The sequence below is a fragment of the Myotis lucifugus genome, unplaced genomic scaffold (genome assembly GCF_000147115.1).
Source record: "Myotis lucifugus unplaced genomic scaffold, Myoluc2.0 scaffold_151, whole genome shotgun sequence".
NCBI classification, from domain to species: Eukaryota; Metazoa; Chordata; class Mammalia; order Chiroptera; family Vespertilionidae; genus Myotis; species Myotis lucifugus.
The window spans coordinates 392946-419899 of record NW_005871199.1 but is presented as its reverse complement, the minus strand read 5'-3'; the positions used below and the strand labels follow the sequence as shown (position 1 = coordinate 419899).

The following is a 26954-nucleotide window of genomic DNA, read 5'->3' as shown; positions in this document are numbered from 1 at the left end:
CAAGTTGCTCTCCCTCTCTGGGCCCCTGTTTCCTCTCTGCACAATGGGAAGGAGGCGTGAACATGCTCGTCTGTCCCCTCCAGTGTGTGGTGTTCTCTCCGGGGATGGCACACTTGCCTCCACCTCTTACTAGTTATTTTGCTCCTGGCTCGGGAGGCTGCACATCTTTGTGTAAACCGTTCCTCTGGTGTTTTTCACTTCTTGATGGAGAAATGATAAACTGGAAAGAAGATACTTTTAAATTTCAGAGTATTCCACACATCCTACCCCGTCCTGTTTCAGTTCCTGGCCCCTCGGGCCCACGCCTGCTGCTGAGCCCCCTGCTGCCCTGGGGTTTCTGCAGAAACACTGTTCCCGTGGAGGGGAAGGGCCTCGTGAGGCGGCCTGGGTCCCTGCCGCTTCTCCAGCAAAGTGTACTAAGTCCACCCAGGAGGAAGAGAACTTGTTGTTTATGTTAAATTCTTTATATATTTATATATATGTATTTTTACTTCAGAGAAGAAGGGAGAAGGAGAGAGAGAGAGAAACATCAGTGATGAAAGAGAGTCACCGATTGGCTGCCTCCTGCACGCCCCCGACTGGGGATAGAGCCGTGACCTCCTGGTTCATAGGTTGCCGCTTAACTACCGAGCCACGCCGCCTGGGCAGCATTCTGCCCTTTTAAATAACATTGTGATGAACTTTATTCTGCTTCTGCAGCCCATCAGACGGGACTTCAGGGTCCATGAGTCATTAATACTACTTCTTCTACCCACAGAACCCACGAGTTTTTCAACTGCGACCACGGTGGAGGTGTCTTCCATGAAGGTGAGCCCGTGTTCTTGTCAAAGGGTCCACACCTATCGGTGAGCGATGTGGCTGGCACCAGACAGAATGTAGTTTAAGTCCCAGCTCTGCCACTTACGGGCAGTGTGGCTGTGGGCAAACTGTGTCCTTTTGAAGGCTCTGTAAGACGGGGCAGCAGCAGTTCTCGATCCGGGGCTTTTATGACGCGTAGAGCAGCGTGGGGCTGGCTCACGAAGCTGCGCTGCCCCGTCAGTGGATGCACTTTCACCCTGAGCTTCTGGACACCACGGGAGGCTTAGCGTGCGACTCCGATGCAGTTCCTCTGAGCCCTTCCCTGTGGACTCCTGGTGTCATAATGATCTGGAAAGAGGATTACCGCCGAAGCCGCTTAAACAAATCCTCGAGTAATCCAATTTCCCACCCCACGGCCGCTCCTCCGTGGTCCCCAATTCCCACATGCTCAGCGGGGAGGCTCTACGCTCCCGGAGCTGGGCAGCACCTCACCCATCATCCGTGCCAGACTGTCCAGGATCAGCGGAAGCAACTCCGGGGGGAAGTCCAGGCCCTTGGGCCAGAGTGCTCCCAGCACAGGGTGTCGGGGCACTGACAGACCGAGAGCCTGCCAAGGCCCCAGGCCCTGAGCCTTGCGTTGGCTGTCTCATTGATCCTGACGTGAACTGAGATTCAGGGAGAACGCTGACACCCACCTGAGTTGAGAAATCTGCCCGCGGTCTCAGAGCTAGTTGTGGTCACAGAGCCAGGATTCCAGCCTGTGATTTTCCTCGTCAGTGGTGGTACCTGTGCCCTGGAACCAGACCCGTAGGACAGCGTCAGCTCTTGGTGGAGTGGCAGACGGGAAGCAATCCCCACCTTGAGTAGGCGAGGTGTAGGTGCAGATAATGCAGATCATCTTGCAGATGTTGAAAGTGACAGGTCAAAATTGGAGAGGTACATGAGACAAAGGAAAGGCGTGGTGGGGGGTCGGGGGGCAGTGGGGGGGTTGAGGAGGTGCCTGAGCTGGGTCCCGAATGAAGGTGGAATCCACAGACACGGGCTTACAGTGCGGAATGTCTTTTACAGGCACCTACTACCAACGGAGAGGATGACAACATCTCCTCGAACTATCCTGCCAACACGACAGGCTTCCCAGGTGAGCCCTGGATCGGTGTGTATTCCTGTGGCCTAAGGGGCACCAAAGGCTTGTAACTCCGTAGAAAGCGCTTTCTTATTTGGAAATGTCGGCGGGGGGCCGGTCTGCTTCGTGGAAAAGACCAGTGGCACAAACATTCTTTCATGACCTTGTATGTCCAAGTTGGATATGGTTAGCTAAGGTATTACGAGGGAACCACAAGAATAATGAGACAGATCAGGAAACCATTTCACAATTGGCACTTACCCAGCTTGGAGTGGGGTCACGGCTCAAAGGAAGTGTCCTCATCTCATCTGAGACCCAAAGGCCGAGGAGGACTGGAGAGAAAAGGGGTGCAGGGAAGGTGGGAAGAGTGTTCTGGGGGAGATGTGAGACCATGTGCGGAGAGCCCCGGGGTGGGGGGTGGGGGTGGGGAGAACATGGCATGTGGAAGAGCGAATGAAGATCCTATGGCTGGAGCTTGAATGCCAAGTGGGGAGACGGGCAAGAGATGACGCCCCATGGAGAACGCTGCACCCAAACACTTGATTTAAAGCACCTGGGCCTCCCTGGCATCGTCCTCAATGGAGCTGCCATCAATGAGGGCCCCAAAGCTTTCTGCTTCTTGCCCCCATCTGTGCCTTATGGGGGCAGGCTGAGCACCCCTAGAAAAGCCACTCTGAAGGGGAGCGGGAGCCTGTGGCTGGCCACGGGTGCTCAGAAGCTCTGAGCTTGAGGTGTATCTCTTGCCAAGTGGCAGAATCCCAGGGTTTGTCAGACTCTGCTGGGAGTGATTCTTCTGGCGTGGCTGTGGCCAAAACACTGGCAAGAGGCCTGCTGGTTAGCAGAGCTGTTTCCTCCTCCAGGGTGAGGTTCCTTGGAGACTTTTGAAAGCACCAGCTGAGTGGCTTATTGTTTTCTCTTCCTTCTGCTCCTCCTCTTTTCCCCTCTAGTGCAAGAGCCTCCAGTACCCCTGTACACATTCCTGGTGGCTGGAGGAAGCCTGGCCTTCGGAACGCTCCTCTGCATTGGCGTTGTCCTCCTGGGGGGTGGCCCTGGGTGTTGGCATATTTCTTATCTCACTAGCTTCGCCTGTGCTGGGACGGGGGCAGTGAGTGGGAGAGCCACAAATGGCTCAAGATGTATTTCAGAGGTGGGATCGCTAAGATTCGATGACAATAGATGAGAAGAAGGAAGGAGACGGAGGAGTCAAGGCTGACCCTCATGTTTCTGGCTTTGGCAACTGGGCAGATTAGGTGTGGGGGGGGGGTCACGCATTTAAAATTGGAAACACTGGAGGGAGAATAACGGAGGGAAAAACATGATGCTAGTTGGGACCACTGAGTCTGAGGTGCCTGTGAAAGCCCCAAATGGACATATTTGGTACAGTTCTGATCGTAGCTGTGTGCAGATGGTAGTTGGAGCCATGCCAGAGGAATAAGGCCAGTGACTGTGCCCTGTGGATCCCAGGGTTCTGACATGGTTCTGACATGGGAAAGTGTAGAGGAGGAGGAGTGAGAAGAAGGGCCTGAGAGGGAGAAGCACCAGGAAAACCCGCTTGTGGAAACCAGAGGGAGAGCTTCAAGCTCCGGGATTGCAGGTGATTATGACTTCTTCCTCCTGAGCCACATGCTAAGGTGATTAAAGTAGCACGTGAGGAACATCAGTATGTACCCAGGTAATCTCGGTGCCTAGTCAGACCTCCGAGGGGCTAGTCCATGTCTCAAAACAAGCAAAACTAGCCCAGCCAGCTTGGCTCAGTGATTGAGCGTCGACCTATGAACCAGGAGGTCACAGTTCAATTCCTGGTCAGGGCACATGCCCGGCTTGTGGGCTTGATCCCCAGTGGGGGACATGCCAGGAGACAGCTAATGGATGATTCTCTCATCATTGATGTTTCTCTCTTTCTCTTTCTCTCCCTTCCTTTCTCTGAAATCAATAAAAATATATTTAAAAACAAAACCAAAACACAAGCAAACCTAGCAGGTCACCTTTAAATGCTCGGTGCTAGTGCTGTCCTCTGGCCATGGTTAGGAGACAGGCCGAATGGGCACCCTGGCCGCTGTAGCACCATGCCCATCCACCCCTGTCTCTCTCTATTTGGTCACTGGTTTTGCATTTCCCTCCCAAGCTTGCAGAAAAATCAGCTAACAGTGCTGTCACTGACGGCCGTAAAGACAGCTTCCCATGTTCACGGTCTCACTGCAGGGAGTTGTACTCCTGCCTGTGCTGAGGCCCTACAAGACGCCAGGCTGTGCCCTGGCTTTGATGGTGGTTCATTACAGTGATGATGCGACGGAGGAGAACCTTCTCTGTCCTCCTTTCTCTCACTTGGCGTGTAACTTGGAGGAGACTCCAGTTGGTGGTTGTGGGAGATGGTGGCTCATTGGGTCCTCACAGTGACCCTGAAATGGCTTGACTGTAAGGTGGTCTGGGTTGGAAGGTTAGCAAGATGACAGCTCAGTGTGTTCGGGGTTGTTTCCACTTTGATTTTCCAATGAAGTGGTAAGCACATTGGCCAAAGGGTGTGCAAAAGAGAACGTTCCTAATGAGGGGAGGTAGCTCCTTGGAGGAGCTTGAGAACTCACTGTCTTTTAATTTTGGGCCAGAGAGAGGCTATCCCAGCAGTCGGGTCTTCTACAGCCTTCAAAGGGATTCCTTGCCCTCAGGCACATACTTCTGTGTTCTGTTTCTATATCATTAGAGCTTCCACAGGCCTTTCTCTTAACCTATCACAGACCCCATAGAGCAGCGGTTCTCAACCTGTGGGTCCCGACCCCTTTGGCGGTCGAACGACCCTTTCACAGGGGTCGCCTAAGACTATCCTGCATATCAGATATTTACATTATGATTCATAACAGTAGCAACATTACAATTGTGAAGTAGCAACGAAAATAATTTTATGGTTGGGTCACAACATGAGGAACTGTATTTAAAGGGCCAGAAGGTTGAGAACCACTGCCATAGAGTAAATATCATGATTTCCACTTGACAGATGAGGAGATTAAAACTGAGAGGTGGAGTGATCACAGCCAGCAATGGCAAGGCCAAGATTTAAACCCAAAGCTCTTGCTCTTTGGATAGGGTATTGGAGGTCATTTAGTCAAATTCTTTAATTATACATCTGAGGAAACAGCCCCAAGAGGTGAGGTGACTTGCCTAAGGACACAGTTTGTTATTAGCAGAGCCAGGACTAGAACCCACGTCCTGAGACTCCCAGCCAACCACGCTAGCCAGCTGTCAGCTAAGCGGTGGACCCAGTTGGTCCCATCAGCCCACCATTGGCTCCATTTCCAACCAGTGCCATCCTGGTGGGCTGTTGATCACTGACCGGGAGCGTTAGGCTGGGAACCGGCCACGGCGCGCATCGCAGATCTAGTTTGCTAATGTGCTGACGGTGCTTGTACACTAGCTGGTTGCTACACAACCAGGGCCCCTGGAGGGCTCAGTACCCTGTGCTGGAAACATATCAGTGATTTATTTCCTAGCCTGGCGAGCATCCATTCTCGCCCGTATAAGGCACATTTATTTGAAAAGAGGCCAGTTATTTCAAGTGTTGAAAACCCCTCTAGTCTCCAAGTCCCTCGTGTCAGAGTTGCCAAAATGGCCGAGGCCCAGGACCGTTGGGGTGGCCACATTACAACAGGCAGGATGTGAGAGGCAGGTTGAAGTACATCCTTACCGTCCATGGTACCATATTTTTCTTTTTAACACATTTATTTGGCATTTCAGGCAAAGTCTTTTCCTAAATATTTTCCACAAATATCAGTGATAATTTTTAAGACTTCAAGTGCGTCATCCGGAAAGATGGGCCGTCTTCTTAAGTGGATGTCACGCCTTACAGGGCCCAGTTCTCCCCACTGTACGCCCCAGGCCCCCCCGCTTTCCTCTCTTCATCGTATGCCGCGCTGTGCTGGGGATTCTCCTAGCAGAGAATTCTTTCCCGGCACATTTATCTAGAATGGGCCGGCACTGTTAGGGGAGGACTCCTATGTGTATATGCCAGTGATTTAGAGAATTTTGCATTGAATGTAGTCTCATTCCAATATTTAAAAATCACAGCCTCTCTCACCTTCATGGCAGGGCCAGAGGGCCTCTCAGGGCATCCTGGGCCGTGGAAGGGGCTGGGTGCTGTGGGTACCCTCGTGGCCTTGGCGGGTGGGGTCACTTCCTCTCCCTGAGTCTTGGTTTCTCATTTTCTAAAAAGAGTGAGAGTTATTATGAATGTTCTAAGACCTTTCAGCTGTAGAACCTTTCCTTTAAGCAAACATTCTGACGCTCAAAGACGTAACCTCGATAAAAGGCAGAGGCTGAGGTGCAAGTGGGGCCTGACAGCTGGGCTTTTTTCTCCTCTCGGCCCCACGGCCTCTCTAGCTCCAGGCCCTGCTCAGACCCCTGCCCAGGGCAGGGCCATGTCAGGCGTGGGCACCCTCAGACTGGCTGTTATTAAAGCCCCTGTGAGCGCAGTGATTTTTAGAAAGTGTCTCATTCACGCCTCAAAATATTTCAGAAGAAGGAAAGCCCATTTTTTTCAGTTACCCATTCAGTTGCTGCGGATGTAGACTGCTTTTTGTATTGGTTAACACGTTAAGCGCCTAGTCAGTCACCGGTGACTGACACTATACAGTACTTTCCGTCCTGAGGACAAAACAGCTGGGTGCTTAGCGTGTTAAATAACGTCAACAGAGATTTTAAAACATTGTGATATACGCTTATTTGCTAAATACTGGCAATTTGCTAAATATTGACAAACAGAAAGAAGGAAAAAATCTACATTATGCAAAGACAGCCACTATTAATTTTTTTTTTAGTTCTTTCTTTTTATTGGAAATACACTCATTATATAGAAATACAATTTGTTTATCCATTAACCACTGTTAATTTTTATTTTATTTTAAAAATGTGTATCTTTATTGATTTCAGAGAGGAAGGGAGAGGGAGAGAGAGATAGAAACATCAATGATGAGAGAGAATTATTGATCAGCTGCCTCCTGCACACCCCCTACTGGGGATCGAGCCCGCAACCCAGACATGTGCCCTGACCATGAATCAAACCGTGACCTTTTGATTCATAGGTTGATGCTCAACCATGGAGCCACACTGGCCAGGAACCACTGTTCATTTTTTAAATGTAAACGTGCTAGAAGTCTAACAAACAAACAGAAAAGTGCACACGTCATAACTGGACGTGAATTGTCACAAGGTGAACACACCCGTGCAATCAGTACCCCGATCAAGAACACGTCATAGAGAATGAATTTCCTCTGCGTCTTTTTCCTCTGCATAATGTCTTGTTTGGCTTTTCTGGAGCCATGATTTTTCTGTCTCTATCACTCCGATTCCTGCCTTTTAAATTTAGTATTAATGATAACATAAGCGTTTGTCACATTATTACACATTCTTTGTGAGCCTCCCTTTCTTTAGCTGCAGACTCCTCCATCAGGGACATGTACCCACGCTCACTCAGCCAGCCTCCTCCTATTGGGCATTGGGGGTTGGTTTTGCTTTGATGAAAAGCAGTGTGGACAATCTTTGTGCATAAAGTGTTGTCCATAGCTAGGCTGTTTCCTTCAGGCACATTCCCAGAAGTGGAATTCCTGGGCCAGAGCGTCCGAATACTTTGGAATCCGAGCGTGATGATTTTGTCCTCCGTCTTCTCAGACAGGCAGAGAATTCCATCCAAGGACCCGGCACAGCTCCAGTGAGATCCTGCTGCGCTCCGTCCTGCCTAGGGCCTGCCTGGGGGGGTCCTCAGGAATGTTCTATAGCTTGCCTATTCCATTTGGAAAAAAGGCTAAGAGCCAGTGCAGATTTGGAGCCAACTATCAATTATTTATCACAACAAGGACAGGAATAGCCTGTCGATATAAAGAGAAAACCAAGGAAAATCTCCAAGCCTTGTTTTTTTTATTTTATTTTATTTTTAATTTTTATTTATTTATTTATTTTTTAAAAAATATATTTTATTGATATTTCTTTTTTTAAAAAATATATTTTATTGATATTGCTTTTTTTAAAAAATATATTTTATTTATTTTTTACAGAGAAGAAGGGAGAGGGTTAGAGAGTTAGAAACATCGATGAGAGAGATCGATCAGCTCCCTCCTGCACGCTCCCCAGCGGGGATGTGCCCGCAACCAAGGTACATGCCCCCGACCGGAATCAAACCTGGGACCCTTCAGTCCGCAGGCCGACGCTCTATCCACTGAGTCAAACCGGTTCAGCTATTTTATTGATATTTCTACAGAGAGGAAGGGAGAGGGATAGAGAGCCAGAAACATCGATGGGAGAGAAACATCGATCAGCCGCCTCCTGCACACTCCCACTGGGGATGTGCCCTCAACCAAGGTACATGCCCTTGACTAGAATCGAACCTGGGACATTTCAGTCCGCAGGCCGACACTCTATCCACTGAGCCAAACCAGTTAGGGCTATTTTTTTAAAATATATTTTATTGATTTTTTACAGAGAGGGAGAGGGAAAGAAAGTTAAAAACATCGATGAGAGAGAAACATGGATCAGCTGCCTCCTGCACACCCCCTACTGGGGATGTGCCCGCATCCAAGGTACATGCCCTTGACTGGAATCGAACCTGGGATCCTTGAGTCCACAGGCTGACGCTCTATCCACTGAGCCAAACCGGTCAGGGCTTATTTAATTAAATTAATTAATTAATTAATTAATTTATAAAAATTAAATCTTTATTGTTCAGATTATTACATTTGTTCCTCTTTTTTCCCCCCATAACTCCCCTCCTCCCAGTTCCCACCCCACCCTCCGCCCTCACTCCCCACCCACTGTCCTCATCCATAGGTGCACGATTTTTGTTCAGTCTCTTCCCGCATCCCCCACACCCCTTTCCCCCACAAGAATAGTCAGTCCACTCCCTTTCTATGCCCCTGATTCTATTATAATCACCAGTTTATTCTGTTCATCAGATTATTTATTCACTTGATTTTTAGATTCACTTGTTGATAGATGTGTATTTGTTGTTCATAGTTTGTATCTTTACCTTTTTCTTCTTCTTCCTCTTCTTAAAGGATACCTTTCAGCATTTCATATAATACTGGGTTGGTGGTGATGAACTCCTTTAGCTTTTTCTTATCTGTGAAGCTCTTTACCTGACCTTCAATTCTGAATGATAGCTTTGCTGGATAAAGTAATCTTGGTTGTAGGTTCTTGCTATTCATCACTTTGAATATTTCTTGCCACTCCCTTCTGGCCTGCAAAGTTTCTGTTGAGAAATCAGCTGACAGTCATATGGGTACTCCCTTGTAGGTAACTGACTGTCTTTCTCTTGCTGCTTTTAGGATTCTCTCTTTGTCTTTTGCTCTTGGCATTTTAATTATGATGTGTCTTGGTGTGGTCCTCTTTGGATTCCTTTTGTTTGGGGTTCTATGTGCTTCCTGGACTTGTAAGTCTATTTCTTTCACCAGGTAGGGGAAGTTTTCTGTCATTATTTCTTCAAATAGGTTTTCAATATCTTGCTCTCTCTCTTCCTCTGGCACCCCTATAATTTGGATGTTGGTACGCTTGAAGCTGTCCCAGAGGCTCCTTACACTATCTTCGTATTTTTGGATTCTATTTTCATTTTGCTTTTCCAGTTGGGTGTTTTTTGCTTCTTCGTATTTCAAATCTTTGACTTGATTCTTGCGATCCTCTAGTCTGCTATTGGGAGTCTGTATAATATTCTTTATTTCAGTCAGTGTATGCTTAATTTCTAGTTGGTCCTTTATCACAACCTCGAGGGTCTCATTAGATTTCTTGAGGGTCTCATTAAGTTTATCGGCGGTTTCTAGAAAATTCTTGAAAAACCTTAATAATAAATATATTTTTATTGATTTCAGAGAGGAAGGGAGATGGAGAGAGAGAGATAGAAACATCAATGATGAGAGACTCATTGATCGGCTGCTTCCTGCATGCCCCCTACTGGGGATCAAGCCCCCAACCCAGGCATGTGCCCTTGGCCGGAATCAAACCTGGGACCCTTCAGTCTGCAGGCGGATGCTCTATCCACTGAGCCACACCGGCTTAGGGCTCCAAGCCTTGTTTTTGACTTTGGAGCAGCTGACATCGGTGGGACTGAGGGAGACCACCTTGCTCCCACCGTGGGGCGGGGCGGCCGTAAGTTAGGAAGGGACCGAGGGAAGAGGGACGGAGTGGGAAGCAGGAGGGAGGGCGTGAGCTGCCCTGCAGTCTTCAGGAAGGAGACCTGACTGTGCCTTTGAAGATCGCTATCACCACCTCATCTCTCTTCGGGCTGTCAGGTGACTTCTCTCAGTTACCGAGCCATGGCTCGGGGCCCAGAGGGAGCAGGGTGAACGAAGCTGTGATCAGAGAGATGCTATCTCCTTCCTGTTTAACATCGACTTTCCTGTCAGATGAGTCACTTGTGCCCGCCTGGTGCCCACGGCTGAGGCTCTGAGAACTCACCAGGGTGGTGGGAGTGGGACAGAGAACTGGGAGGACGGGGATGTGGGCAGCAGGAGGAGCAGGAGGGCTGTTCGGGGAGCAGGTGGCCCTTTTCCTGCTGTTACATGGCAGCTGATCTGCCTCCTGCCAGCCTGCACTTCACTGAGCGGCCCATTTCCTCCCCCACTGGGAGAGTGCTCTCCCCGTCCCTCTTAAGCAAATGGATGTGGGGCTGAGGACGTGTACTCTGGGCAGCCTCTGGGACAGGACAGATGCAGCTCTCAGTGCAGGAGAGGGACATTCATGGCCACGTGTGCCTCCATTCCTCCATCTGTCAACGTGTCCACAATACAGATCCATTCTCTGGGGGTGTTTTCGGAACCCCCAGCTCCTCAGAGTGGTGTGTCATGCCCGGTGGTAAGAACAGGTGAGGGAATAAATAGCTGTCCCTCTTCTGAGCCGCGACCGGGGCGGCCAGGCCCACAGGGCGGCCAGCTGTCGGTGTTTTTCACTCAGGTGCCTCACGGGGGGAACTGAACATCTGTGTGGTTTGTCTCTGTGTCTGTGAAGGTTCAGGAAGACGTGGAAGCTGCAGGCCCTGAAAGAAGGCAAGACGAGCATGCACCCGCCGTATTCTTTGGGACAGCTGGTCCCCGAGAGGCCGAAGCCCACCCCGGTGCTGGTCCCCCTCATCTCCCCGCCGGTGTCCCCCAGCAGCCTGGGGTCGGATAACACCTCGAGGCACAGCCAACCCCAGGCCAGCGGCCCACAGAGCCCGTATGACATCAGCAACAGAGACTACTTCTTCCCCCAGTAGCCGGCTGGTGGGCTGGGGTGTCAGACCTGCTGAAATGTGTGGGTGACAAAGCACAAGCAGCTTCTCACCGGCGTTTCAGCTCATCTCAGGTGCGTGGGCCTCTGGCTGCACGGTCACCGAGGGGCCTCACAGCAGGTTCTACGCTGGGTGAACACAGGTGCGTAGGCCTGTTCCGAAGGAAGAGGTGGTTGCGTTTTTGAACCCCTCTTCCCCACCGCCCTGCCTGCAGGGGTTCCAATGAACGCGGGCCCCGTGCAGGGAGCGCTGTCGAGTCCACTGGACACTCGGGTGGGCAGAGCCGGGCGTCTGCGGAGGCCTCGGACCCTGGGCTTCGTGTGGACAAGCTGCCGGCCCCCGGCTCACCTGACCTGGCTCCACACGCCGCACCCTCAGGAGGTGGGATGGACTCCAGCCAAAGACACCCCCCGCCCTGAGTCGCCTATCTCCTGGCCCACTGCACAGGTTCACCTTCTGGCTCAAACTCTTGCAGCCCAAGTGCCTTTGCAACTCAGTTTCTTCGGTCGCCCAGGCTGGGGGAGCTCCCGACTGCCTTTGCTCTCCTCCCCACGCTGGATACAGCTGAGGGGGCGAGAAGAGCATCTCAGGACCAGGTGGTTTGAAGGGGAGTTGCAGTGAGCTCCTCGTTAGCGTTCTGCTCGATGTGAATGTTAACCCTCAGCACCTGCTGAACCCGGAAGCCACTGCACTGCCTCAGTTTCCCTCTCTGGATCCCAGGGCTTCAGGAGGAGAGAAGCAGAGAGGAAGTAGGGGCGTGGGGACAGGGTCTGAAAACCACTATTCTCCTCCCTCCTTTGCCCCCCGCCCCCCAAAAGGAGAACGGCACTGGGGGAGGGCTCCCGCCATTGCGGGGAGACCGAACTGTTGGACTCAGAATGTTAATTTAGTTTTCACCTGAGCCTGAGTACCGAGGAGGGAACATATTCATGTGAAAAGACAGAAGAACCCGGCAAGAATGTATGTGAATTTGGTCTTTAAAGAAGGGCTGATTGTTTTTCCCTGAGAGCCTGGAGGGTCCCGTGCTAGCTGGGGGTCTGTAGGTAAATAACTCGGGGAGAAGCCGTCACTCTGTCTGGCACAAACCTGAGTCAGATGGGAAAGAGGAGGAGAAAAAAAGAATGATTTCCCCTCTTAGAGAAGAGACTCTGGTTTCATTCTAAATTTTGTTTTTTGTCTTAAAAGTGAAAGAAATTGCCCGCTTCTCTAATTTAAGGGAAGAGCAGCTGGTGACTGCTGCCCCCGGCGGTGGGGAAGGCCCTGGTGTCCAGCTTCCGGGCTGGTGTTGGGAAGTGGCCTCCCACGGCTACCAAGCAAGGTCAGTTGCCAACCCCCACCCCTGACAGCCAGGAGCCCTGGTTATCCGGGGGCAGGGGTTCATGGCCCCCTGCCCCTCCCCCTGCCCTGTGCCTTCCTCTTCTTCTTTAGTTCCTTGAATGTGATTCAGTTCAGCTAAATGTCTAGCCGTGACTCTGAGACTCTCCCACTTCAGCTCACTTTTCTGTCCGGGCTTTGGAAGTTCAGTGATGAGAGGGGTTCCCCCGACAAGTGCCCTCCAGCAGCACGGGGCGTCCCGGAATGAGGCTGTGATTCAAATCTGTTGGGTAACCGAGGACCAAAAATTTTACCAGACCACACAACCTGTTCTAGGAGCCGGCCCTTTCGGAAAAACAGCCACCAGCACCAGGCAGGTGGCAAAGGATGACCGTGACCATGCCTTGTGTTTGCTGTTTGCTGGGTTCACACTGTTACTGTTGGGCAAGTGCTGATTTTCATTGCTGGCTTTGACTCACGTTTCAGACCCCAGTGCTGCCTTAGGCAACTCTCGTAAGTTTGACGGAAGGCAGGCAGGTGTGTGTGTGTGTTTCTTTGAGGACGGCAAAAATGCTGTTAAAGGGAAATATTTTTTAAAAAAAGAGAGAGAGACTGCCTGAGAAAGGGTAATTCTGCCCACGGTTCTTTAACTCTTTATAAAGGTTTTAACCACAAGCACTATTACCAGAGTCGGAGGAGACGAGCTATGGAAGATGTGAAATCAGATAGCTCATGATTACCGAGAGCGAGGCAGCTTTCATCCCCAAATTGTTATTGCTTTCATTATTATTGTAACGGAACTGCCTTTTTTTTTTTTTTTTAATTGAAGAGGGTTGTTGTTTTTTTCCTCCCCCTTTACATCTTTATAAGCTAGTGTACATGAAGGAAAAGTGTTTGTCTTCTCTGGGTTGTGGGCGTTGCTCAGTGGACACAGGTGTACACCCTAAGCTTTCTCTGACCTCGGATCTGTGGTCCGTGACCCTGTGTTTTCAACCCACTGGTCATTCTCACCTGTGTTTCTGCAGCTCGTGTGCTGCCTTTTATCCTCAACGATGATGCTTCTCACCCAATACCCGCAGCAGTCTGCCACGGCCAGATCCGAAAGGCTGGCACGCTGACAGTCGGTATTACACATGACAGCTTATCCTTCTGGGTTGGAAAAGTTACAAATACGCTGGTTCAGGGTCTAAAGTGGTCATTAATTCTTGTAGCATTAAGAAACTATGTGTTCAGATGTCAAGGGGGTAGCGTTGGCTGTGTCTACGAAGCCACTGGTAACTCAGAGAGCCCTTTGCTCGGATGGGGCCCAGGCCGAGCTGGTTTCCTGCCAGGCTCCGGGCTCACTCTGTGTTGATGTCCCTGCTCTCCTCGGGAGAGAGGGTGGGGGGCAGGGAACCCCCTCATCAGGTGTGGAATCTGCTGCTGCGACTGGGGCGGGAGTCCACCTGGTGGCGAACAGAGCCCAGGGGAGCGGGCGGGTGTGATCGTGGTGTGTGGGTCTCTTGCAGAACGTTCAGGAATGTCTTGCCCTGCTGCTGGGTGCTGAGCTGTACTGCCCCCTCTGAGGTTGACTCCGCTGGGGAGGAAGCTGGCATCCAGCTCCAGGTGGAGTTAGTGAGAAATTTACCTGAATTTGGAGAAGCAGGGGCAACTGTTGGTCTTTCAGACCATGAGGATGGAGCCCAGCTTTCCCATGTGGGCAGCCGGGCTGTGACTGGGAGGCCTCCTGGCTCGGGCCCTGCGCCAGACGCTCCTGCGTGTCCCCTAAAGGTCCTGCCAGCATCATGTGCGCTCTGGTGCTGGCGCAGGTGTGTTTCTATGGCAACCTTAATGATTTTTGTATTTGCTAATTTTTATTTTATTTTTTTTCAATTACGGCTGGCATTCAATATTATTTTGCAGCCTTAATGATTTTTAAGGAACATTGTCAGTTTTATGAACATATGCTCGAACCAAGATCTGCTTTAGAAGGAATGGATTGGAACAGCATGTAGCAAGGCTGTTAATTAATAGAGAAACCATCTTTGGGTGGCGATCACACAACTGTTAAATACCTCAGCTTTTCTTTTGGAGATGAGAATAATAGTTTTAAGTTTTTATTTTTTTACTTAATTACCGAAAAGCAAATACCACAAAGGCTGATGTCTGTATATGGGGCAAAGGGTCAGTATAATATGTATTTCAATGTGTGTGTGTGTGTTTATCAGCTGTTTTGCATTTAAAGTGAAAATTGTGTTGGAAATAAATGATTTCTAAAACTGTGCTTGGGATGTAATTGTGCGTTGGGCACCTGGGTCCTTGAAAGGAAAGCTTGGCCTGATGAGTGAGGGGACAGGAGTGAGAGAGGACGGGTTTAAAATGAAAGTGGAACCCTTTCTGGGCGGGCCTCCCCTTCATGCAGGATGAAATCACCTCTGGAAAAGATCAGATTAGTTTAAAGAAATAAATAGCAGTTTCTCGAAAGACACTAATTATGAAAGTGTTTCCCAAAATGAGTCCTGGGGTTTCTGGAAGGGGCGTGGGTGCCACGCTCACCGGCACCCCCAGCTGCTGAGCAGGCGGGAGGGACAGGAAGGGCCATTATTCTGGACGGGGGTGTTAGCGGCATCACGAGGCAACGCTGCGTCTTGATCCTCAGGTACATAAAGAGTTCCCTGCTGTGAGGGCCTTAGGAAATTCGTGGACCACAGCCGTCCCACCTACACGCTCTAGACAGGAAAGCCATCGAGGGAGCGCTTTGTGGATAAGAGGAGCCGTGTCAACAGCTCAGGGCTCCGGGGAGAAACTGCAGGGAAGCGTCGACACTGTAACTCAGACTGAAAGTTGAAGTGTGGGGCCCCCCTGTGCGCCCCCCAAGCCACCCGGGGAGAGGAAAGCCCTAGGCCCGAGCCTCCACACTGTCTCCTTGAGGATCTTTTTTGAGGTTGGTCCCTGTCTTGCAGAAAGGGAACAGGAAACAGATGTCCCCCGTGGTGGCCAGGCTGTGCGGGCACGCAGAGGGGCGCCGGAGTGGGCGTGAGGAGCAGGAAGTGGAGGCAGGGCCCCCCCTCTTCTCCACAGCATCGCTGTTAGGACGACATGGTGACCATGCTGTTTCCAGAGGAGTTGGGGAGAGCAGATGGCGGTTCACTCAGTTATTGGCACAGGCACGGAGGAAAGCGTTTTCCTTACGACTGAGGCACAGAGACCACACCTTCCCCATGTCTGTGAGGAGGCCGGACAGGAGGCAGGAAGCCGCGATCCCGCAGCCCAAGGTGCGCTGTTCGCCTGAAACCGCTGTGCCCCGGGGCAGCCCCGGGCAGGAAGGAGGCCAGGTGGGCAGGCTGTGCGCCCTGTTGCTGAGACCAGCCGTCGCCAACTGGTGGTCCACGGACCACTGGTGGCCCGTGAGGTCCGAAAGGTTGGCGCCCGCTGGCTTGGACGGTCCTGGGCAGTGGCAGCGAGCCCGGCCCCATCCCTCAAATGCTGACCAACCCCCAGTTTCTTTGGGGAAGTTCCTGTCTTCTGCACGTTTATGTCGCTTAAAAAACAGCAAAACCAAGCAACAGCAAAACCTATTTCATACCAACAGCTGGAGGTGACAGTCTGAAACATGAGTGAAACCCAGTTTTGTTTTTGTTTTTTCAGTAAAATCATGACACATTTAACCAGGGATGCTTCACTGAAGCAAACAGCTGCACCCCTGGCCCCACGGGTTACCCAGAAACCCACAGAACGCTTTTGGGTAGAGATGTTCCTGGAAAATTAGCTGAAGAGAATGGCTACCATTTGTGGTCCCTCCACCGGGGCCTTACCAACAGGATGCCCTTTCTCACCCTAATGACGCTGAAGGTGTTCTTGCCTGTTAGCAGGTGAGGCCCCTGTGTTGGTAAGGACAGTGGCTCCAGATGCCCGGGAGCCTGGGTCTGCCCGGCTCCAAAGCTGGGGCTCTTTGCGCTGCCATGCGGCCCCTCTGGTGACTACCGGGGTGAGTCTCTCTCCGACCCCTTTCCTGGGCCAGGTGCCCTCACGCTACACGGGGTAGGGGCCTGGTCCACTCCCCCTGGAAGGGAGATGGGCCTCCCTTCCTGTCAGCGTGGGGAGGGGCTGGAACCTGAGCCCACACAGGCTTGTCCCAGGGCTCCCATGGTGGCCCGAGGCAGCCAGGCCCCAGCGCTGCTCACATAACAGCAGCCACAAAGAAGGTGGGTCACCAAGGGAGGGACACAACCAGTTCCTGATACTCAATGATCCTAGATCAGAACCCAACCGCTTCCCGTCCAGCCCCATCGGCCCGCACGGGCTCTGCATGAATGACGGGGTTTTCTCCTGCTGCTTCCCTTAGCAGATTTCCTGGAAATCCTCAAATGGTGCTTTAGTTATGGTAGGCAGACCTCGCCCCACCCACTCCCTCTGAAGGGATGAGCCGTCACCACACGAAGTGCTGGTGCTCCCTGGGCGGTGAGAGTCCTTCAAGGAATGTTGACTGAACCCCGGTGCTGGCTGTGGGGGCACAAGAGGATCCGACCGCTTCCTCAGGAGGCTGGCGGGCCATCCAGCCGGCACAGTTACGTGCAAATGCTGTCGCTGGGAGCAGATGACTGATCTGCTCTAGGGAGTCAGGGAAGGAAGGGATAGAAACAGGGAGGGTGAAGATGGAGGAGGAGGGTTCCGGGGGGAGGGTGCTGCACAGGGAGAGGCGGGGAGAGGGCTGCTGGGAGGGGTGGGGAGGGGAGGGAGGCCCGCCTTGGACATGGACCGTGTTGCGCAACTTTGCGATATTCTGAGAACATTAGGAAGTCACTGGAGACCGCATTTGCTCCTCCTTTTTTCTTTTATGCCTATTTATATTTCTTCATGAGGGTGCATGTTTTCACAATTACAGGAGGCTTTTTATTAAACAAGTATAATCCTATTTTGGAATAGTTCAATCATGTTGTGCTGCCTGTAAAAATTGTTTACTAAAAAGTGCAAGCAGTTGGTGGGGATCATAGATAAGGCGAAATTGGCCAGGAGGCAGTAATTGTTGAAGCTGGCACAGAATGATTCATTCTATTCATCTTGAAAAAGCCTTGACATTCTCCAGTTTAAAAAGTGCAAGGATTTTAGGGGAATGTTTCACTTGCACAAGTACCATTTAACATAATACAAAAGGAATGGAAACACCTTCTTTTTCTCTCTTTAATTCTGAGACTTTATTTTTTAGTTTATCTTTCTTGTGGAAAGTATTGCAGGTACCCCCTTTCTCCCCTATTGACCCCTTCTAGCCTGCGCCTGCTCCCTAAACACACCTGTCTTATCCTATCATGTAAACCACGCTTCTCACTGATCAACCACACACTGATGTCTTGATGAACACATTGGCTTTACAAGCACAACAAGTACTATATCTTCCCCTCAATCCAAACCAGTAATCCTATTTATGCACAAAATCAGAAGGCAATCTAATCATTTAAAAAATGTCACGCAGGAAGCATTTTAAGTTTGAGTCAGGATGATGCAGTGACTCATACTGGATGACTCACCAGGTGGGGGACGTAATTCTGGTGTCACGGGCAGGCTTCGGAAACGGTGATCTGCACGTCTCAAAGTGAATCTCCTTAACAATCTCATGGTGACGGACTCCAGGCTGCCCAGCTCCACAGGGGGAGCCTCTCCCACGCAGGAGAAAGGGTACAGCCGCCCCCCTCCCCCCCCCTCCCCAACACACATGACCTGCCAGACTCGGCACTGGGCGTCCTGGCGGTGGCCATGGATCCCTCAACCCCAGTTCCTATCCCCGGTCTCGAGTCCGCAGGCTCTTCTGAAGGGAGCGAGCACACTGGCCACACCTGGCCATCTGGGTGTCCAATCTGCTATATTCTCATTGGAAGATAATAGACAGGCATTCCGTTTTGTCTTTTTTTTTAAACTGTGGTAAAAGACACATAAAATTTGCTATCTTAACCATTTCTAAGTATACAGTTCCATGGTGTCAAGTGTATTCTGTTAAGTATAGTCACACTGTTGTGTAAACACTCCTAGAAAACATTTTCATCTTGCAAAGCTGAAACTTACTAAACAGCTCGCTCTCTCTTTCCCGGCCTTCCTGGTGCTGGCAACCACTATTCTATCGTCTGCCTCGATGAACTGAGTACTCTGGGTACCTCATATAAGTGGAATTGTACAGTACTTGTCTTTTTGTAACTGGGTTATTTCACGTAGCAAAATATCCTCGAGATTCACACATGCTGCAGCATGTGTCAGAATTTCATTCCTTTTTTAAGGCTGAATAACAACATTCCATTGTACATAGAGGGGTAGGCAAAAGTAGGTTTACAGTGGTTCATATGGCAAACAATACAATAATTGATAAATAACAATACAAGAAAAATCTGTTTCATGTACTCACAACTGTAAACCTACTTTTGCCCACCCCTGTATGGACATTATTCATTCATCCGTCCATGGACATGTGGGATGCTTGAACTCCTTGGCTATTGTGAATGTTTTCTTTCTTTAAAAAAAATTTTTTTTTTATTGATTTTAGAGAGGAAGGGAGAGGGAGAGGGAGAGAGATATAGAAACATCAATGATGAGAGAGAATCATGGATTGGCTGCCTCCTGCAGGCCCCCTACTGGGGAATCGAGCCTGCAACCCAAGCACGTGCCCTCGACTGGAATCAAACCCGGGACCCTTCAGTCCACAGGCTGACACTCTATCCACTGAGCCAAACCAGCTAGGGCAATGTTTTCTTTTTTAAACGTTTTTGTTTTTTTTCCATTTGCTAACTACAACAAAGTGGCTAGTTTATCACTCCTCGCTCAAGTTTGACCAACTATATTCACATTTGAAGGGAAGAATTCCTCAGGCCAGGCACACTCAAAGGGAAAGTAGAGGTGTAGCAATGAAGAGTCACTCTAGAAATAGACAGGCTGCTCTCTGGGCTCTGCCACTTACTGTGTGACTGACCCGGGACCAATTCTTTGATGGCTCCTGGTACCAGTGTCCTTATCTACAAACGGGGCTGCTACCCGGCCCAGTGAGTTGTGGAGGATTCAAACAGGATAATGCAGCCTGGAAAGCATTTATTTAACAACACACCTGATATGTAGCAAGAATCTATTCTATCGCTTACAGCATGGCTCTCACGAGGTCTGAATCCAACACTGAACACCCCAAACCCCGGCTCTTAAAAACATGGGTTCGATCTGAATTCTGCAAACCATTACTGTATGCAATTGCTTGTGTGTATATGTGTGGTGGGGAGGAGTGGGGAGGTGAACATTTCTCAATACAAACTTCCTTTTCTGTTAACACAGATGGGAAAATAACAATAGGCACTTGTACCACCTGGTGGCAGTTTATATAAATGTTCAGTGGAGATTTAAAGTTTGCTACCAGAGACTCAACACTATTATAGCCTTCTTCTAGAGCAGTGGTTCTCAACCTTCCTAATGCCGCGACCCTTTAACACAGTTCCTCATGTTGTGGTGACCCCCAACCATAAAATTATTTTCGTTGCTACTTCATAACTGTAATGTTGCTACTGTTATGGATCGTCATGTAAATATCTGATAGGCAGGACGCATTTTCATTGTTACAAATTGAACATCATTAAAGCATAGTGATTAATCACAAAAACAATATGTAATTATATATGTGTTTTCCGATGGTCTTAGGCGACCCCTGTGAAAGGGTCGTTCGACCCCCAAAGGGGTCGCAACCCACAGGTTGAGAAGCGCTGTTCTAGAATCGCAAATGAATTTATTTGCCAATTTCTAAATAGTAGCTTCCAATGGTGATTTTCAGCCATATCATGATTCTCATCAACATCATGTAGTGGAAATGGTAATCTGCACACAGCATCACTTGCAAAAACAAAGCAAAACAGTGGGTGGGGAGTGATCATGGTTTGTGGGAGTTAAAAAGACAACAGATAACCACGAAACACACAGATTTCAAGCTTCACCACAGACCACAGCATCAAATCCCACTGGGCTGAGGGCATCGGTATGAATACCAAACAACAATAACAAAGTCACAGCTCGGATGCCTCATCAGGGATGGTGACAAATGCAACAGCTGTCTACGTGGGAAGAAGATGGCCGAGGAGACAGAGAGCAATGTCACTGTTTCTGTTTAACTGGGTAATGAAAACAGAATAGGAGGGCTTTCCCAATGAGCTGAGAAAAAAATTAAGATCCGGTCTGGTTATGTTCAATCATGGTTTGTTTACACATTTCATTAGCAATGATTACAAATGGAATTTTTGACCCTCTCTGCTATAGCTGTTACCATAGGAATTTTTTTTTTTTAAGATGAAGGAAGGTGACTCTCTTAATTAAATTAAGCAAAACCATGGTTTGCTTGGAATGCTGTTTATTTAAAGTTACATTCCATCGTAAACCATCTTCAGGAGGGCATGTAGCCTACACTGGCTACTGCACTACATCCAGAAATTTTATAAAATGTTTCTGATTTAATATACATAACTGAAGTTCTACAGATAGGCGCCTGTTTTACATACAATCTTCACATATTTTTGAAAGTTAAAACTATGTATTAGTTAATATTTAAAAGGGTAAAGCCCAGCCCTAACCGGTTTGGCTCAGTGGATAGAGCGTCGGCCTGCGGACTGAAAGGTCCCAGGTTCGATTCCGGCCAAGGGCATGCACCTTGGTTGTGGGCACATCCCCAGTAGGAGGTGTGCAGGAGGCAGCTGATCGATGTTTCTAACTCTCTCTCCCTCTCCCTTCCTCTGTGTAAAAAAAATCAATGAAATATATTTTTAAAATGGTAAAGCCCACTGACAAGTAACGGAATGGTTCAGAGCTTGGCAACATGAGATGGCTGTCAGTCATGATCTGTTGCTAGCCTATTCATTAAAATACAATTTAAGATTCTAAACGACATGATCCAGCCGTAAGTCCAGGGGCCTGGTGATGAGAGTTGCATTGGGCTGTAGTCACCCGTTCCACAGGAAAAGACCGATTTCAAGATGGCAGCTGCTGTGTCATCATTTTTCATGCCGTGAAGGGTGTCAGAAATCCTTTAGAAAACACCCCAAACCTGCTGCTGGTTTTCCCCCTGCAGTTTGCTCTCCTTCCATTAGATGGCAGTAACACACCACGGCTTGCTTTCTACAGGCTCCGAAATTAAGGAGGCTAAGTTAAGGTCCACTGCAGGCCGAGTTTCTCCCAATCCAAGTTAATGGGGTTGAAAAAATCAGAGAGGAGAAAAAAGAAGAGTGATTCTAAAGAGATCATAAGGCCAAAACAGGGCTGGTTATGGAAAACGAGAGACAATGGATGAGCGAAAGACACCTCTGAGAAAGGTGTCACATAAATTCTGCTACATATTAAAAGGATGCGGAGAAGGGAAATGAAATCTAGACATCTCAGTCCCCTCTCCAGGCAGAAGGAGAAGGGAGGCATTAACCGTTGACTAGACAAAGGGCATCTTCATAGAATAGAAAGGCTACCCTCATTTAAAAGGCAACGGGTTAGGACTCGTTGGCCACCTGTGCCAAAAACTTCTGGCTGTCTCGAATCATCTGCCCACCTCCCCGTCCTGTGGCAGAGGCCAATGCATGAATAACAACTCAGCAAAGCATGGAGACTTTAAACAGCAAAAAAATTAAAGACTTTATTTTTAAAATATAAATGCTTCTTAAGAAAGCATTGTGGAGAACTTCAAGGACCTATCTGTCCCCAGTAGAGATTAGGATGTCAGTATTGACCATTTTGTACACGTGTTAACTTTTCTCTATTATTTCATGCCTACTCATTGGAATACACACAATTCCGAAGGTTGGAATCCAACCTGATGGAACTAGTAGCAACATAAAAAGAGAAGTCCTCTTACCCTCTGTTCTTCATAGGCCTGAAACAAACCAATGAAACAGACTATTAACCTGGAACAGAGAACTTTTTTAAAAGGAGGTGTGATGAAGGAGAAAGGACGCAGATGCAGGAAGCCCTAACGGATGCAAAATGCAAGCCAAGTGAGCACAAACTTGTTTGAAGACATGATTCTCTCCAGAAAAAACCCAAAACACACCAAGACATTACTCTCTCCAGAAAGAATCTGTCTGGGGGACAGAATTAACTCAAAAGAATGACGACTACAGGAAAACACCTGTATCAAGACAAGACGACAAGAAGCCCAGGCATTCAGAGCTCAGAGAGGAAGCGCGGCAGAGCGCTTAGGAGGATAGGAAGCCATAGGGACACCCCGCTGGGCCTAATTGTTTTTAGAACGAATGGTACTTCGTGCCACTGCTCAGCTGTGAACTCCCCGGCTTTGTCAACTTGTGTCACAACCTGAAGAAAACAGTAGCTTAACCCACTCCCCTGCGACTCATTTACTATATTTCTTCTTCTTATAACCTCCTGTACAACTGTGAAGGAACTGGTCTATCAAGAAACTCCACATCTCCACTTTTAATTATATAAAGAAAATAGTATGACTGTCACAGGAAATGAGTATAGAAAAAGCCACAATCCTGAGCGTTTGCTAGAAGCTCAATCAATACTTAATATATCAGGTCTGCTTTCAAAATGTTATTTCATTATATATTCACCACCGTTGCTGGGTATGGGCCAAAAATCATTTAGGACACAAAGAAAGTTTTGCAAAGGTTTTAGTATTTATTAAAATTAGGATAACTGCTGTTTGTTTGCTTTGTAGAATAAGTTTAAGTAAAAAATAAGGTTTCATTTCCAGAATATTGAACTAAAAATAAGTTTAACATAATGAATTATTTATATATGCAAGACAATAAATATTTGCTGAATGAAACTATGGATGCTAAAAATGAAAAAAAAACTTTTACTAAAGATAGAGTACATGAACCAATACACATTTAAAAAATTCTATCAGTACTTAAAAAAACAGAACACTCTTTAATAAAATCATTGGGATCCAGTGAGAAACATTTCCTCTCAGATTTTTAAAATCAAAGCTCATACAATCCTTGGGCTACAATCTTAACTGAATAAGGAAACACATGTTTACTAACCTCTAAATCATCATTGTAAAATGATGACTAATAACTAGCAAGCTAGGCTTTCCCAAAAATGAATGAAACCGATATTTGTTTTTGTATTTCAAAGAAACGACAAAAGTTTAACTTTTCGTTAGCGACAGACAACACACTTGCAACTGGACCAGTTGTGAGAACCCAATTACAGACCCCAGAACACAGAAACATCTGCTCAGTGGTAATTACAGAGCCGGACACGGCAGTCACCTTCCCATCGTATGTTATGCCAGTGCCGTGTTTTGTTTTCACAGTAAGTAAATTGGTGATAGATAAAAGTTCACAATAAATCATAAAGATAACGATACTATGAGTGTTTAACAGTCCAGAGAAAGCCCCAGGCTTTTCAAATATCTTTATACAGTGTGAACTGGTCTGTTTTGTACAGCATTAGAGACCCAGTTCATACAATCAGATCCTGGAGTTATACATATTTTTAAAAATTTACTCTAACAATACAAAGCAAACCTAATTTTAGGGAGAAAAATGAATAGTTTCATAACAACCACAATGCATAAAGATGAAACCAAAGGTACCAGAAGTTCTGTATAATTATCCAATAAGAAAACAGTTGTTGAGCCTTCTAACTTTTCAGATTTTTTACGAATCAGAAATTAAACCTTTGTTGTATATTTTGTTCTAGAATTCAGAATAATAATGCCAATCCTTAATTATATTGGTGATTCTTTTTAAATTTTTTATTTTTTAAGTCATTTAAAATTTTTCAATTATAGTTGACATACAATATTATGTTAGTTTCAGGTGTACACCCCAATGATTAGACATTATATAATTTCCCAATAAATCTCGTACCCATCTGACATCATACAGTTATTAGAACATTATTGACTTTATTCCCTATGCTGTACTTTACAATCCTATGATCATTATGTAACTACCAATTTGTATTTCTTAAACCTTTCACCTTTTTCACCCATTCTCCTCAACCCCCTCCCATTGGGCAACCATCAAAATGTTCTCTTTATCTATGAGTCTGTTTCTATTCTGCTGGTTCATTTTGATTTTTAGATTCAATTATTGACAGATATATATTATTGCCATTTTATTGTTCATATGTTTAATCTTTTTTTTTTTTTCCTTCTCAAGATCCTTTAACATTCCATGTAATACTAGTTTGGTGGTGATGAACTCCTTTGGCTTTTTCTTGTCTGGGAAGCCAAGATTCTAAATGATAGCTTTGCTGGGTAGAGTAATCTTAGTTGTCGGTCCTTGCTTTTCATCACTGAATATTTCCTGCCACTCCCTTCTGGCCTGCAAAGTTTATGTTGAAATATGACGGTCTTATGGAAGCTCCCTTGTAGTTAACTGCTTTTTTCTTGCTTTTAAGTCTCTATCTTTAACCTTTTGCATTTTAATTATGATGTGTTTGGTGTGGGTTTCTTTAGATTCATCCTGCTTGGGAGTCTCTGCACTTCCCGGATTTGTATTTCTATTTTCTTCACCAAGTTAGGCAAATTTTGTCATTGTTTTCTCAAATAGTTTTTTAATTTCTTGCTCTTGTCTCCCTTTGGCACCCCCAATGCAAATGTTGATACACTTGAAGTTGTCCCGGGGGCTCTTTACACTATCCTCATATTTTTGGATTCTTTTTTCTTGTTGCTGTTTTTTTTTTTTTTTCTTTTTGCTTCCTTATAGTCCAAATTGTTGATTTGATTCTTGGCTTCACCTACTCTACTCTTGATTCCCTGTAAAGTCGTCGTCATTTCAGTTAGTGGATCCTTCATGTGTGACTGGTTTTTTACGGTTTCCGTGCCCTTTTTTATGCTGTTGCAGATCTCGGTGAGTTCACTGAGCACCCTGAGAACTAGTGTTTGCGTCTAGCAGATTGCTTGTCTCCATTTTGTTTAGCGTTTTTCTGGAGTTTTGTTCTGTTCCGTTCATTTGGGACGTTTTTTGGTCTCATTTCGGCAGCCTCCTTGTGCTTGTTTCTATGTATTAGATGGAGCTGCTACGTCTCCTGGGCTTGGTAGAGTGGCCTTGTGGAGTAGGTGTCCTGAAGGGCCCAGTGGTGCCCTCCTCCCCCACTGTGGACTGTGTACACCCTCCTATTGCAATCGAGCCTTGATTGCTGTTAGTACAACAAGGGGAGGAATTTATCCTCAGGCCAACCAGCTGCAAGAACTGGCTGTGACCATGGTGGGGGATCAGATGTAGGGGCTTACACCACAGAGCAGGACTGACTTCAGCAGGGCTCTGGTGCCCACTGAGCCCACCCCTTGAGTGTGTTGCTTATGGAGGTGGTTGGGTGGTGCTTCGACCTGGTGTGAAGCTGTCTACCAGGTGCAAAGGCTCTGGAGCCTTCCAGGAGGTACAGGCCAAGGCCAGCTGCCACCTGTGTTCTGCCTGGGGCCTCCTGGCATGGGTATGAGCGACACATTGATCTGCAGATGACTGTTACTTGTGCTGGGCTTGGCGGGCCCAGGTGAGGGCAAGCTATGAACCAAGACCAACTGCCACCAGTGCTTGGCCTGGGAATACTTAGTGAGATGTAAGTAAATGCTGCTTATTTGAGAGATTTTAGGAAAATCTGAAGCCTGAGCCAAGACAGGCCATTTGTATAGAAAAGCGTGGGTGGGTCTGAAAGTTGGGTGAGGTGGGTCTCAGGGAATCACCAGGGTGGGGCAAACAGTGATAACAAGGCTGATGGAGATTCAGATATGGCACCGCCTGCTGGCTCTGTAAGGGGGATAGACTCAGCAAAGGAATGATGGCTTCTGCCAACACTTCTATCTGGTAGAAAGCCACCCTTCCAGACCTCACCCTGATGTCAGACAATTCAGTTCCTCCCCGTTATGTCCCTGGTGCCTTTTGAGCTGCTGCCCTAGTCAGAAGGACTAGTCCGGGTAAGTCCATGCACAGGCCCTTTAACAGGAACTGCCTGGGACTCCAGAAGCCCTCCATCTCACTCAGTTGCAATCCCAGCTGGTTTTTACAACCAGAAGTAATGGGAACTTCCCTTCCTGGCACTGGAGCCTTGGGCTAGGGGACCTGGTGTGGGGCAAGACCTCTCACTCCACAGTGCGGACCTCCACAGTCAAGTATCCCTCCCAATTTTTACCCACATGTGGGTGAGACCAGCCCATTCAGTGTCTCTGCTTCTCCTACCAGTCTCGATGTGGCATCTTCTGTATATTCTTAGTTGCAAAACTTCCGTTCATCTAGATTTCAGGAGGTTCTGAGTGAAGGTTGTTCTGTAGTTTAGTTGTAATTTTGATGTGGTTGTGGGAGGGTGCAAGTACCACACTCATCTATGATGCCACCTTGGCCAGAAGCCTGTACTGATTTTTTTTAAACTGTCCTTCCTATTTATGCTTATGTTACTGACTTGCTGAAATGACGAAAAAGTTCAGAGATCAAGAAAGCACAAACTTTCTTAGCAGGCTGACCAACAAAATAATCCTTTGCCAGACCCTAAAGTTGGGAAATTTCACGGACTCCAAAGCTGAACTAGGACACG

General features: G+C 47.9%; 1 protein-coding gene across 1 annotated transcript in view; it reads left to right on the top strand.

Annotated features, from left to right (window-relative positions):
* IL6R (interleukin 6 receptor) overlaps window positions 1-14940 on the top strand; it is a 29716-nt gene extending 14776 nt beyond the window's left edge. Inside the window, 4 exon segments of the mRNA XM_023759166.1 lie at window positions 758-807; window positions 1867-1936; window positions 2869-2956; window positions 10895-14940. Of these exon segments, the coding sequence (XP_023614934.1) occupies window positions 758-807; window positions 1867-1936; window positions 2869-2956; window positions 10895-11144 (458 nt within the window). The 3' untranslated portion in view covers window positions 11145-14940.
* Window positions 14941-26954: the final 12014 nt, after the last annotated feature.